This window comes from Salvelinus fontinalis, chromosome 14 (assembly GCF_029448725.1).
Source record: "Salvelinus fontinalis isolate EN_2023a chromosome 14, ASM2944872v1, whole genome shotgun sequence".
Classification (NCBI taxonomy): domain Eukaryota; kingdom Metazoa; phylum Chordata; class Actinopteri; order Salmoniformes; family Salmonidae; genus Salvelinus; species Salvelinus fontinalis.
The window spans coordinates 49,047,091-49,061,056 of NC_074678.1; the positions used below are offsets into that span (position 1 = coordinate 49,047,091).

General features: G+C 44.1%; 1 protein-coding gene across 2 annotated transcripts in view; it reads left to right on the plus strand.

The window, feature by feature from the left end:
- Positions 1 to 13,966, plus strand: part of LOC129811065 (lysine-specific demethylase 4B-like) — an 80,730-nt gene that overhangs the window by 14,386 nt on the left and 52,378 nt on the right. For both annotated transcript variants that reach the window (XM_055862193.1, XM_055862194.1), the window contains exon 5: positions 114 to 307. In XM_055862193.1, the coding sequence (XP_055718168.1) occupies positions 114 to 307 (194 nt within the window). The remainder of the gene's footprint in view (positions 1 to 113; positions 308 to 13,966) is intronic.

Genomic DNA, 13,966 nt, shown 5'->3' on the forward strand with positions numbered 1-13,966 from the left:
TGTCCATAGACTGCTTACAGGCTGGGGAAGGAAACTGTTATATTTAAATTCTTTGTATTTGATTTGGGTGAACTATCCCTTTTAACCTCCCTTTTTTGTGTCTGTGTTTCCAGGAGATCGGTGAGTGGAACATCGGCCACCTGAACACGCTGCTGGACATGGTGGAGCAGGAGTGCGGGATCGTGATCGAGGGGGTGAACACGCCCTACCTGTACTTTGGCATGTGGAAGACCACCTTTGCCTGGCACACAGAGGACATGGATCTCTACAGTATCAACTACCTCCACTTTGGAGAGCCCAAGTCATGGTCAGTGGCTGTATTAGTGGTTTATCTCTCCATTCTTTGCATCTCTCTCACTCTCTGTGTGTGTGTGTGTGTGTGTGTGTGTGTGTGTGTGTGTGTTACTTGTAGGTCTGTTTTTCTATGAATATGAGTGTCTCTGTGTCCTACAAGCAATTCGATTGTCCAGGCCCAACCATCCTATCACTCTTCGCTCGGTTGCAGGTAGCAGTAGTGACCTTTCGGTTACTGGCCCAACGCCGCTCTAACCGCTAGGCTGCCTGCCCACCCGTGCGACAGCTCTTTGCTTCAGTTGCATCTACATCAAAAAATGGCAAGCCAAAATTGTTCCTTGATTTCAGGATCTGGGCAGGCTTTGGCAGTTGCTTCTCAAGCATCTGTCATTCTTATACGTGTGTAAAACTTAATGTGAGTCCCTGTCTGTGAGTTGAGGAGACTGGTCAGACATGCATTTGTGTACTTAAACAGATGGCCACTGGAGGACACTCTAGACTTACAAAAGCTTCTAAGGAGCCAGGTGGCTTCTGTCGTATAAAGCGTCTTCAATATTAGCAACATATTGACTTAAATTTGGTACTGTGTGTGTCATTGTATGAGTCTGTGAACACTTATGAGCGATTCTGGAGCGGCGCCTGAGACAGCGGTTTCCACCACCATCAGCAAAACACAGAATGATGGAATTTCTAGTGGAAGAATGGTGTCGCATCCCTCCAATAGAATTGTAGGCCAAAGTGCATTGAAGCTGTTCTGGCTCGTAGTGGCCCAACGCCCTATTAAGAAACGTTATGTCGGCGTTTCCTTTATTTTGTCAGTCTATAAAATCTAGGTGTGTATGTGTGTGTATTTTTCTGTGAAGATGAGTGTGTCTGTGTCCAACAAGCAGTGAAATTGTCAAGGCCCAACCATCCCACCACTCGTCGCTAGGTAGCAGTAGCGCTCTTCGAACACCTCTCTTTCCCTCCCTCCCTCCCTCCCTCCCTCCCTCCCTCCCTCCCTCCCTCCCTCCCTCCCTCCCTCTTCCCATCATTTTCTAATTCCTCCTCTTGTAATACGACCGCCCTTCGAGACTCACTATTCCCAAAGGCCTCACTTGGCATCCAATTCTATTTCCTAGCGTTTATGGCTCTCCCAACACAAGTCACATAAAGAGCCTCTATTTGCCGACACATCTCCATCACTTTCGCGGCCATTTCACGTCAAGCGAATGGGGGAAACCAACACGACTGCGTAGGCCCAATAGTATCACGCACTCAAGGGGTTTGTTCCAAATGGCAACCTAATCCCTATATAGTGCACTAGTTTTGACTAGAGCCCTATGGGGAGGATAGGGGGTCATTTGGGACGGGCCCAAAGACTTACAGCCACTCCCGGCTAAACGAGTTGCTCGGCGGCAAGGTAATGACGGCAGACGATAAGGGTATCGACAGAACGCTATTGGAGGGCGATGCTTCGTCAAAGTAACGGTAACGGAGGTGACCTCGCTGGGCGACCTTGGTAGGGGCAATCCGGTGTAGGCGTCCGGCGCAGTCCCCGTCATCTGTAAACTGTCTGCAAGGTGAGAGCATGTCTTTCTCTCTCCTTCAATCTCTCTCCAGGGTCTCGCTGGGTGACTAATACCCGCTCCGCCGTCAGAGAAGGATCGATCTCCTCCTCGTCCATTTCTCCTCTGTTATTTTAACCTTTCATCCCTTAATTTTAGTCCACCTTTCTTGCTAGGGATGTATTGACTGAAGCCTAGCTGGGTTATGTTTTTGACCATAGAATGGCAGTTTTTTTCCCTTTTTATTTATTGGAGGATACAAGTCTGCAAATATGACTTGAATATGACTGTAGTGATACACATGGTAAAACATTTACCCTCAAGGAGTTTGCATTTTCCCCATCTCCCATTAACAAGAAGACACCCCAGCTTTCTTTCTGAAAGACAGAAATTGTCTTGTGGTAGATATCCTATACTTACTGTATATCGCTGGCGCTGTCATTTGAATGGGTACCTCAGACTAGGAGAAATGGCCATTATAATGTGTGTGTGACAAGGAGGTTTTCATGGTGGCATTAGAAAAAGGGGCTCTGAACTAGAGCTGCAGGTCCCGACAGAGATCATTGCGGCATGGTCAGCACTGTTCATGCTGCAGTTGGGAGCGGACTGACAACTTTGGGAAGGAAAAATATATTTTTGTTGTCCAGCAGATTATTTGGAAACTGTCATATTTCTGCTTTGTATGCGTTAGCCTACATATTGTGTTAAAAGCACATCTTTGTCCCACGCACACTCAGAATTCACTGCGTTAAGTTAAGTAGCCTACCTCTCTCCTAGTTGGGCGTTCGAGATCAAGTGTTCCTAGGACCTATATGTGGGTCTCAATGAAATGGAGTAGGTTACCTAATGCATGGGCGGAGAATCACGTGGGAGTTATCTTTTCCAAGGAAATGTAATCAAATCAAATTTAATTTGTCACATGCGCCGAATACAAAAACTAGATCTTAACGTGAAATGCTTACTTACAAGCCCTTAACCAACAATGCAGTTCAAGAAATAGAGTTAAGAAAATATTTACTAAAAAAAAGAAAGTATAAAATAAAAGTAATAGCAATAACAACGCTACTGTATATACAGGGGTACCGGTACCGATTCATGGTGTGGGGGTACAGGTTAGTCGAGGTAATTTGTATATGTTGGTAGGGGTAAAGTGACTATGCATAGATAATAAACAGCGTTAGCAGCAGTGTAAGAACAATGTAAATAGTGGCCATTTGATTAATTGTTCCGCAGTCTTATGGCTTGGGGGTAGAAGCTGTAAAGGAGCCTTTTAGGCCCTGACTTGGCACTCACCGCTTGCCCTTTGGTAGCAGAGAGAACAATCTATGACTTGGGTGACTGGAGTCTTTGACACTTTTGACACCGCCTAGTATGTAGGTCCTGGATGGCAGGAAGCTTGGCTCTAGTGATGTACTGGGCCGTACGCAATACCCTCTTAGCGCCTTATGGTCGAATGCCGAGCAGTTACCATACCAGGCGGTGATGCAACCCGTCAGGATGCTCTTGATGGTGCAGCTGTAGAACTTTCTGAGGATCTGGGGACCCATGACAAATAATTTCAGTCTCCTGAGGGGGAAAAGGTGATGTCGTGCCATATTCACGACTGTCTTGGTGTGTTTGGACCATGATAGTTTGTTGGTGATGTGGACACCAAGGAACTTGAAACTCTCAACCCGCTCCACTACAGCCCCCGTCGATGTGAATGGGGGCGTGTTCTGCCCTCCTTTTCCTGTAGTCCACGATCAACTCCTTTGTCTTGATCACATTGAGGGAGAGGTTGTCTTCCTGGCACCACACTGGCAGGTCTCAGACCTCCTCCCTATAGGCTCTGTCACTGATCAGGCCTACCACTGTTGTGTCGTCAGCAAACTTAATGACGGTGTTGGAGTCGTGCTTGGCCACGCAGTCGTGGGCGAACAGGGAGTACAGGAGGGGACTGAGCACGCACGCCTGAGGGGCCCCAATGTTAAAGATCAGCGTGGCGGATGTGTTGTTGCCTACCATTACCACATGGGGGCGCCCTGTCAGTCTAGGATCCAGTTGCAGACGGAGGTGTTTAGTCCCAGGGTCCTTAGCTTAGTGATGAGCTTTGAGGGCACTATGGTGTTGAACGCTGAGCTGTAGTCAATGAATAGCATTCTCACATAGGTTTTCCTTTTGTCCAGGTGGGAAAGGGGAGTGTTGAGTGCAATAGAGATTGCATCATCTGTGGATTATGGTGTTGATGTTGTTTCAAAGCACTTCATGGCTACAGACGTGAGTGCTACGGGTCGGTAGTCATTTACGCAGGTTGCCTTAGTGTTCTTGGGCACAGGAAACTAGACTCAGTTAGGGACAGGTTGAAAATGTCAGTGAAGACACTTGCACGTTAGTCAGCGCATGCCCTGAGTACACGTCCTGGTAATCCGTCTGGCCTTGCGTTCTTGTGAATGTTGACCTGTTTAAATGTCATACTCACATCGGCTACGGAAAGCGTGATCACACAGTCATCCGGAACAGCTGATGCTCTCATGCATGTTTCAGTGTTACTTGCCTCGAAGCGAGCTTAGATGTAATTTAGCTCGTCTGGTAGGCTCGTGTCACTGGGCAGTTCGCGGCTGTGCTTCCCTTTGTAGTCTGTAATAGAGTCCCGGTCCTTGATAGCGGCAGCTCTACCCTTTAGCTCAGTGTGGATGTTGCCTGTAATCCATGGCTTCTGGTTGGGGTATGTACGTACGGTCACTGTGGGGACAACGTCATTGATGCACTTATTGATGAAGCCAGTGACTGATGTGGTGTAATCCTCAATGCCATCGGAGGAATCCCAGAACATATTCCAGTCTGTGCTAGCAAAACAGTCCTGTAGCTTAGTATCTGCTTCATCTGACCACTTTTTTATTGACATTGTCACTGGTGCTTCCTACCTTAGTTTTTGGTTGTAAGTAGGAATCAGGAGGAAATAATTATGGTCAGATTTGCCAAATGGAGGGCGAAGGAGAGCTTTGTACGTGTCTGTGTGTGGAGTAAAGGTGGTCTAGAAGTGAGTTAAAACAGATATGTTTCCCTGCATTAAAATCCCCGGCCACTAGGTGCACCGCCTCTGGATGAGCGTTTTCCTGTTTGCGTATGGTCGTATACAGCTCATTGAGTGCGGTCTTAGTGCCAGCATCGGTTTGTGGTGGTAAATAGACAGATGCGAAGAATATAGATGAAAACTCTCTTGGTAAATAGTGTGGTCTACAGCTTTTCATGAGATACTCTACCTCAAGCGAGCAAAACCTCGAGACTTCCTTAGATTTTGGGCACCAGCTGTTTACAAATATACATAGACCGCCACCCCTTACCAGAGGCCACTGTTGTCCTGCCAAAAAACGTAAAACCGGCAAGCTGTATATTATTCATGTCGTTGTTCAGCCACGACTCGGTGAAACATAAGATTACAGTTTTTAATGTCCCGTTGGTAGGATATATGTGATCGTAGTTAGTCTATTTTATTATCCATTGATTGTGCGTTGGCTAATAGGACCGATGGTAATGGGAGATTACCCACTCGCCGTCGGATCCTTACAAGGCACCCAGACTTACTTCCCCGGTATCTCCATCTCTTTCTCCTGCGAATGACGGGGATGAGGGCTTTGTTGGGTTGTCTGAAGTAAATCCTCCCCGTCTGACTCATTAAAGAAAAAGTATTCCTCCGCTACCGGGTGAGTAATCACTGTCCTGATATCAAGAAGCTATTTTCGGTCGTAAGACACGGTGATAGAAACATTATGTACAAAATAAGTTACAAATAACATGAAAAAACACACACAATAGCACAATTGGTTAGGGGATTGTAAACCGGCAGCCATCTTCTCCTGCGCCATTATTCATTATACCATGGAGAGAGAGCATTGCACGTTTTCATTTTCAGTGACTATTGATTACTCATTTATTTGTCTCTGCCTGCAAATCATCTTCCTAGAGGTAGGCTATATCCTATATGTGACTCGTTTCAGGAAACTATGCGTATTTAACGCGTCACTACTTCACAGGAGAGGCATTTGAATGTAAACGGTTTATTTATTTATCAAAATGCGTTTTTTGGCCGAAATGCCTTCTGGAACATGTGAACTTCCATGTGCCTTAATAACTTGTATGCTATCTTTAAATACGGGGGAACAAATTAAAGTATGAGCTTAGTTGGTTTAGCTCCGGAAACAGGCAGCAACCTTCCCGCTAGGCATGATTGGCTGAGAAAATGAGTGGGCTGGACATGCCGAGAGATGAGTTTTGATTTGTCTGCTATGTAGCACGCTTCTGGCTATAATATGAGCTGGTCAGTATGTGTAGGTAATCCTTTCTAAGGCAACTTTTTTGAAAGATATCACGTAGTAGAACTGCATAAGTGTTGCTCTCCACTTTCTGGAGGACCGAGGTTTGAAATCACTGGCATTTGAGTATGACTGCTAAGGAGATGGAGAAAATTCTGGCGTTTGGTTGCAAATATGCAGACGGAGTCGAAAAGAGAACACACAGAAGGCTGTTGTATAAAACATCTGTCTCCGGATGACATCTTCAATCTAAGGGCAACCATGGCATCCGTGACAGTGGGAAAAGCGTCCATCCATGTTTACGGGTAAGAGAGTCTAGCTAGCTACATTTTCAGATATTCTAGGTTTCTAATTTTGTGCAGAAAGTTTTTATTTCAAGTTAGCGTATTGTTAGCTAGCAAGCTAATGTTAGCTGGCTGGCTAGCTAGCTAATGTTACGTGTATGATCTGTGTAGTAATATTATTCAAATCTCAGAGCCATTTGCATTGCTAGTTATTAGCCTAATATTAGCTAGCTAACATTTAACCTGGTCGGTTAGCTACCTGCAGATTCATGCAGGGTAGTAACGTTATGAGTTGGGATTATGGTTCATTGTTTAGCTAGCTAGCTACATGTCTAAACAAAGACTCCACTATGCAAGTAACTATTTCAAAGGAATGTTCATGATGTCACTGCGACAACTGTCGATCGATGTAGCTGGTAAATTCGCTCGGGCTATCTACTCCGATTTTAGAGCAGGTCTCCGGCTGGCAAGTGAGCTGCGTCACATACGCCTAAAATAACATTGCGGGACTGTGATTGGGTTCGGGAACCAGTTGTTGCGGTAGCGTGTGGGAGTCGAACGGAAGTCAGACCTCTCCTCTGAACAGAATATTTGCTGAGCCTCATATTTGCTGAACGCTCATTACTGCACAGGCAGACTTTTCTCCTCCTTCACTCTTCCTCCTTCACTCTTGCTCCTTCTCTCTTGCTCTCTTTCCCTCCTTTGCGCTCTCTCACTCAATTTCTTGCCCTTTCTTTCTGTTTTTGATTCTCTCTCTCGCTTTCGCTCTCTCTCTCTCTATCGTTTTGATTCTCTCTCCCCGGCTCCTTGCCTGTGCAACTCAGAGGGAAAGACTCAGTTTTTCTTTATTTTCGAACTCTCATTAAGTCTCTCTCCCCTCCCTAGTTTTTAAAGCCGTCCCCTCAGTGGGCGGGGGGGGGGGGGGGGGGGGTCTACAGTACCTGCCCATGCTTGGAGCGTACCACTCAATACCAGCATCACATTGTGTGTGTGTGTAGGGCTGTGACGGTCATGAAATTTTGTCAGCCGGTTATTGTCATGCAAATGTTTAGCATCTCCAGGCCTCCACGCATTCAAGCCACTGATGCACGCCTTTTGGAACGTGTACATTTAAAAAAGTCGAGTGAATCCATTTAATTTACACCATCACAATAAATCCGTTATTTATTTTAGGCAGGTTTAAAGAAACCTTATATGATGAAAATGTATTTCAGAAGAACAGAATATGAGTTGGCCTACTGTATGTTATATGGCTATGTGCCATGCCATAGGCTGTAAGCTTGTTCATTTAGCAGACAAGATATGCTTATAAGTCAAATGCCATTATTTTATGTTACTTGATTTTATAGTAAGAAGAATATAATGAACTGCCAAATAAAATAGAAAGGATATTCGTCCCATTCAGAGCGAGTGCGCATATGAAGTGGCTATGTTATAGACACATCCTATGTGTCTTGATCAAATCACTTGTCTGATGCTTTATAAGCTCTTTTTGATGAAATAATTAAAACACACAAATTACTAGAGGGAGTCCAACTGCAATTGATTTGTGCCGGTCTCAGACTGCGCTGTGGAGAAGAGGGGGGGGGGGGGGGGGGGGGGGCAGCGAGTGACTGTGTGACTAGCACCCATTGTCTCTCTCTCGCACGGCGGTGAGATATTTTGTAGGTAATATGCCAGCCTATTAATTATGAATGATATATTCCCCCCCCCCCTATTACTAGGCTATTCAAAATCAAATACAAATTCACTGTAATTGTAGGCCAACTCTAAGCCGTCCTGCACAATCAATGCACCAACAGCATCACCTACGTCTATATTTTCTCTACCAGACTCATGGATAGAAAGTTTGGAGCATAACATAAGGTAACTAGTCCATCCAGTATGCATAATAATACAGTCCACAATCAAAGGCGGTTACTGGAAATGGTTTAATTTTGGAGTATAGCTTAGACCAATTATGTACCAAAGACATCTGAAATCTTTTTTTACATTTTTTTTATTTTTGCCGTGCGTAATATGTGGTAGGCTATTTAGGTTTTGTATTGTATACCGGCACTATTATTATTTGAATATTTTGTAAAAATTAGGGGGGTTTGGGCTCATAAATGGCCTATGCATAAGCTCTAATATGCATATGGGTGTTTTGAATGAACCCTAGAAAGCACTGTCCATTTCGTTGTGTTTGGCTTTGAAACAACATCCACAACGTCCGTGTTTTCCACTCAGTTTCAACCTGTCGTTGAACATCTTTCTTCTAATTGATCATCACAGGGAGGTGAGTTTTAAAAGCATGATACTGTTTTGATGATAAGTGTTTGATGTGATTGTTAGATTGCATTTGCATTGCTGTCAGAGTGGTTAGTGGGGCAAAAGAGCCCTGAGTGCCAGGCCATTAGTGACCTGATGGTCATTTAGAGAGTTGGGTACTACCAACACATGTCCAGAGTGCATAAGAGGAGATTACCATGACTCAACGGTCACCTGGAATTTGACTGCGGTCGTGACTCATGGCTCATGTTTGTGTGCCTGTGTGTGTACCTGAGCCCTCTCCTGCACCTCCACTCTATCCCACCACTCTCCTCTTTTCCTTTTTGTCTCAGTGTGGTTCCTATTCGTCTCAATGCTTCTCTCATTGCTTTAGCCCTCTCCTTTAGGGCTGGTCTTGGGTTGTGCAACGAGGTGTTTGTGTGTGTCTCAGCGAGCGTATGGTGGCTACACAGGCCTGGAGTGTACCAATCAATACCAGCGTGTGTGTGTGTGAATATTTTTAATGCGTGTTTCTCCATGTCCCTGCTTCCCCATCCCTGCAGTGGGATGTCATTAGAAGCAGCAGCGCAGTCAGTCTGTGTCCCAGCCCTGCTCCATCAAGAGACATGTTCATAATAATATAGCATTTCGATAGCACATTCCCCGTGCTCAATGTGCATCAGGTAGAAAGTTCAACACAAAAAAACGGCATCAATAAGTAGAAACTACGGTCACAATGCATCAAAACATTACCTCCTAATTACGACTAATGTTCCATTAGCCATCACTCTACTGCTCTATCTATAAAACCCATCCTTTACAGTCTCTCTTTATCTGCTAGAGAACTGCTTTCATTTTTAGAATGAAGCCTTTATGCCTGGGCACAAAAACAGAGAGGCGGTGTCCAAAATGGCAGCCTATTCCCTATTCGGTACACTCCTTTTGATCAGAGCCCTAGTCAAAAGTAGTGCACTACACAGGAAATAAGGTGTGATTTGGGAAACAACCAGAGCCTCTCCATTATAATAGAGAGGGGTTGTCATGCTTCAGTAGCACCTCTTGATCCACTCTCTAGTCTCCCCTCCTAGCAACCCTCTCAACCATCTGAAAGATATCTTTTCCTCCTCCCCTCTTCTTCTTCTCCTCCTTCTCCCTCCCCATCATCTCCCTCTTCTTACACATGCCCCTGTGAGGAAAAGCAATATTTCCTTGTCACTCTTTAAAAGTAAATTTACTCACATGGATGCACCCCTCAACTCTGTTTAACTGTGAATGTGCGCTGCGCGCGTGCACACACACACACACACACACACACACACACACACAGTACAGTATATGTTTTACTATCCTTGTGGGGACCTAAAATAGATTTCCAGTCAAAGTCCTATTTACCCTAACCCTTAAGTTAAACCTAACCCTCAACCTAAAAAAACCTAGCCTTTGTCCTGGGAAATGTCCCCACTGGAGAGAATTTTCCTTTTTTTTACATTACTTTTTCTGCTACCCACAAGGATAGTAATACACACACACACACACACACACACACACACACACACACACACACACTCTCTATCCTCCTTCTCTTTTTGAAATTGAATAGTTTTCACTTTTGGGGTAATTACAGTATGTTAAACTGTGTGCAAGGAGCTGTTTGCCTAACCCCCCTGTGCAGCCACTGTGAAATTAACTCCATTCCCCTCCAACTCTGCTCCCATCAAAGTCATATTTCCCCCCCGAAGATCTGCTGTCAGATGCTTTAACGATTGGTTGGCTGTTTGCGAAGCATCGAGCAGAGTAAGGAAAACTGCTAAAAAAAAATAAATGTTAAGGTTGGGTGGAACAGACTTTAAAACGGAGCAAGAGCCCATTATTAATTCATTGTTCGCTCCTTTTTGGGGTTTTATTTGGTAGTAGACGCCGTTTTTGTGTCTTCAGGTAGGAAAGAGATGAGAGTTCACTTAAGAGAGACGTCAGTGCTACAGTCTTGTTACAATGTAAGTGTTTCATGAATGAAGATTGGATTGGGAATAGTTCTAATCGTCTAATCAATGATATCGTGGTCATCCAGATTCATGCTGATCATTTCAGTAGCCTGGTCCCAGACCTGTTTGTATTGTCTTGCCAACTCCTCTGGTCGTTGCCACGGCATTTGGTAACATAGAGTAGCACAAACGGATCTGGGCCCAGGCTATCATTTCAGTTGTGTAGTTTAACATGGATATGACAACATTATTTGGCGTTAACTGCGCACAAGTGGCGTCCCAGTCAGCACAAGACGTTGAAAAGCAAACAACCAACGTCCTTTTCTCCATAGGGATAGGAGGGATGGCCTTATATCCTACAGTGCATTCTGAAAGTATTCAGACCCCTTGACTTTTTACACATTTTGTTACGTTACAGCCTTATTCTAAAATGGATTAAATCAATCTATACACAATACCCCATAATGACAAAGCGAAAACAGTTAAAAAAAATTTTTTTCAAAGATATTAAAAATTAAAAACAGATACATTATTTAGTAGACCCTCTGCTATGAGACTTGAAATTTATCTCAGTTGCATCCTGTTTCCATTGGTCATTTACATTTACATTTACGTCATTTAGCAGACGCTCTTATCCAGAGCGACTTACAAATTATTTTTTCTTTATTTAACTAGGCAAGTCAGTTAAGAACAAATTCTTATTTTCAATGACAGCCTAGGAACAGTGGGTTAACTGCCTTGTTCAGGGGCAGAACGACAGATTTTTACCTTGTCAGCTCAGGGATTTGAACTTGCAACCTTTTGGTTACTAGTCCAATGCTCTAACCACTAGGCTACCCTGCCGCCCCCCTGGTCATCCTTGAGATGTTTCTACAACTTGATTGAAGTCCACCTGTGGTAAATTCAATTGATTGGACATGATTTGGAAAAGCACACACCTGTCTATATAAGGTCCCACAGTTGGCAGTGCATGTCAGAGAAAAAAACAAACCATGAGGTTGAAGGAATTATCCGTAGAGCTCCGAGATAGGATTGTGTCGAGGCACAGATCTGGGGAAGGGTACCAACATTGAAGGTCCCCAAGAACACAGTGGCCTCTTCATTCTTAAATGGAAAAAGTTTGGAACCACCTATTCCTAGAGCTGGCCCCCTGGCCAAACTGAGCAATTGGGGGAGAAGAGCCTTGGTCGGGGAGGTGACCAAGAACCCAATCTCTGTGGAGATGGGAGAACCTTCCAGAAGGATAACCATCTCTGCAGCACTCCACCAATCAGGTCTTTATGGTAGAGTGGCCAGACGAAAGCCTCTCCTCAGTAAAAGGCACATGACAGACCACTTGGAGTTTGACACAAGGCACCTAAAGGACTCAGACCATGAGAAACAAGATTCTCTGGTCTGATGAAACCAAGATTGAACTCTTTGGCCTGAATGCCAAGCGTCATGTCTGGAGTAAACCTGGCAACATTCCTACAGTGAAGGATGGTGGTGGCATGATCATGCTGTGGGAATGTTTGTCAGTGGCAGGACTGGGAGACTAGTCAGGATCGAGGGAAAGATCAACGGAGCAAAGTACAGAGAGATCCTTGATTTAAACCTGCTCCGGACCTCAGACTGGGGCGAAGGTTGACCTTCCAACAGGACAACAACCCTAAGCACACAGCCAAGACAACACAGGAGTGGCTTCGGGACAAGCGTCAACTTCCTTGAGTGGCCCAGCCAGAGCCCGGACTGAACCCAATCAAACATCTCTGGAGAGAACTGAAAATAGCTGTGCAGCAACGCTCCCCATCCAACCTGACAGAGTTTGAGAGGATCTGCAGAGCTTGTAGCGAAGTAATACCCAAAGAATACTCTAGGCTGTAATCGCTGCCAAAGGTGATTCAACAAAGTAGAGTAAAGGGTTTAAGTACTTATGTAAATTAGCCAACATTTCAACAACAACAAAACATTTATTAAAAAAGGGCTTTTCTTTGTCGTTGTGGCGTATTGTGTGTAGAATTTTCTTTTTTAAATCAATTTTAGAATAAAGCTAGGCACAGCAAAATGTGGGGAAAGTGAAGGGGTATGAATACTTTCTGAATGCACTGTATATCTGCTCCAAATGTCTCTACTCTAATCTTAACCCATCTGCTCTGTCATTCCCTTATGGACATGAAATCCTGAATCAAGACTCAAACAGCCACGTCTTCTGGCTGTTACCAATACACCCCTTTTTTTTATAATGACCTTTGGATATTGATTGTGTTTCCTTGATGAAAGAGTTTTCCAGATGAAAAATGAACCCAATAAATGTAAGATAGAGTTTGGGTGTATTGGAATTCAAGTTTCAGTAGTTTCAACACACACACACACACACACAGGAACACCAAGTAGCTCTCTCTGCCTTTTGCGACAGGGCTGGCTGAGAAAAGAGACATCAAATTAGTATCGACCGTCTGTGGCACTTCATGCACAAAATCAAATTTGCTGCTACTAATGTCCTCTTGAGTTGTTAGCAGGCGGGGCAGCAACAGGCCTCCTGGTTGGATATCTGGCGTGCATTCTGAATCCTTTTTAGAAGACATAGACAGGTGACTTTCCCAAAGTCATAAAGATCGTCTTTAGCACTAGATCATCTTGGTAGGCAATGGACAAACGATCATCTCTTTTTTTTTTGTGTGTGAAACCCAGACGAGTAGAGGATAGAGAGAGAATATGACTACAGTACTCATGTCTGTTGAACTACAATGTCTCTGTGTGCTTTATTGACGAAGATCTTGATTCTTCATAGAAATGCAAGGTTGTTGCAGATCAATTGGTTTAGCTGTGTCAGCACGACCTAGGTTGTAATCCTTAGATATCAAAACCCAGATGAATTTAATAGCCGTGAGCAACAATAGTGAACACTGATGTACTGTGATTGATTTAGAGTTTATTCTACAGGATATTGATTTTGTATTTTGAACATGCTTTGATGACTTTGGTTCCCTTGGTAACCCAGTTGAATGCATTCATGGTTTAGGTTAAAATTACAAATGTCGCTTACAAAATTCTATTTGCCCGTACCCATATCCTCCCAATTCTTAGCCATTCACAAGAATAACTCAATAGGATAAAGTTCAATCTTATTCATCGTGATCTAAAAAAACAAAAAACAGTTTCCCAAACTCGGTCTTCCTAACTTGATGTAAAAGACTAAACTGATCCCGTGTCAGCACTTGTACTCAAACAGGCTTCATGCATATAGACTATGGTCAACATGACAAAATAGCATTTTGACAATAGCTGGTAGTTGACCCCTGTTACTAGTTTGTCGTCTACAGACCTGCCTCCCTGTC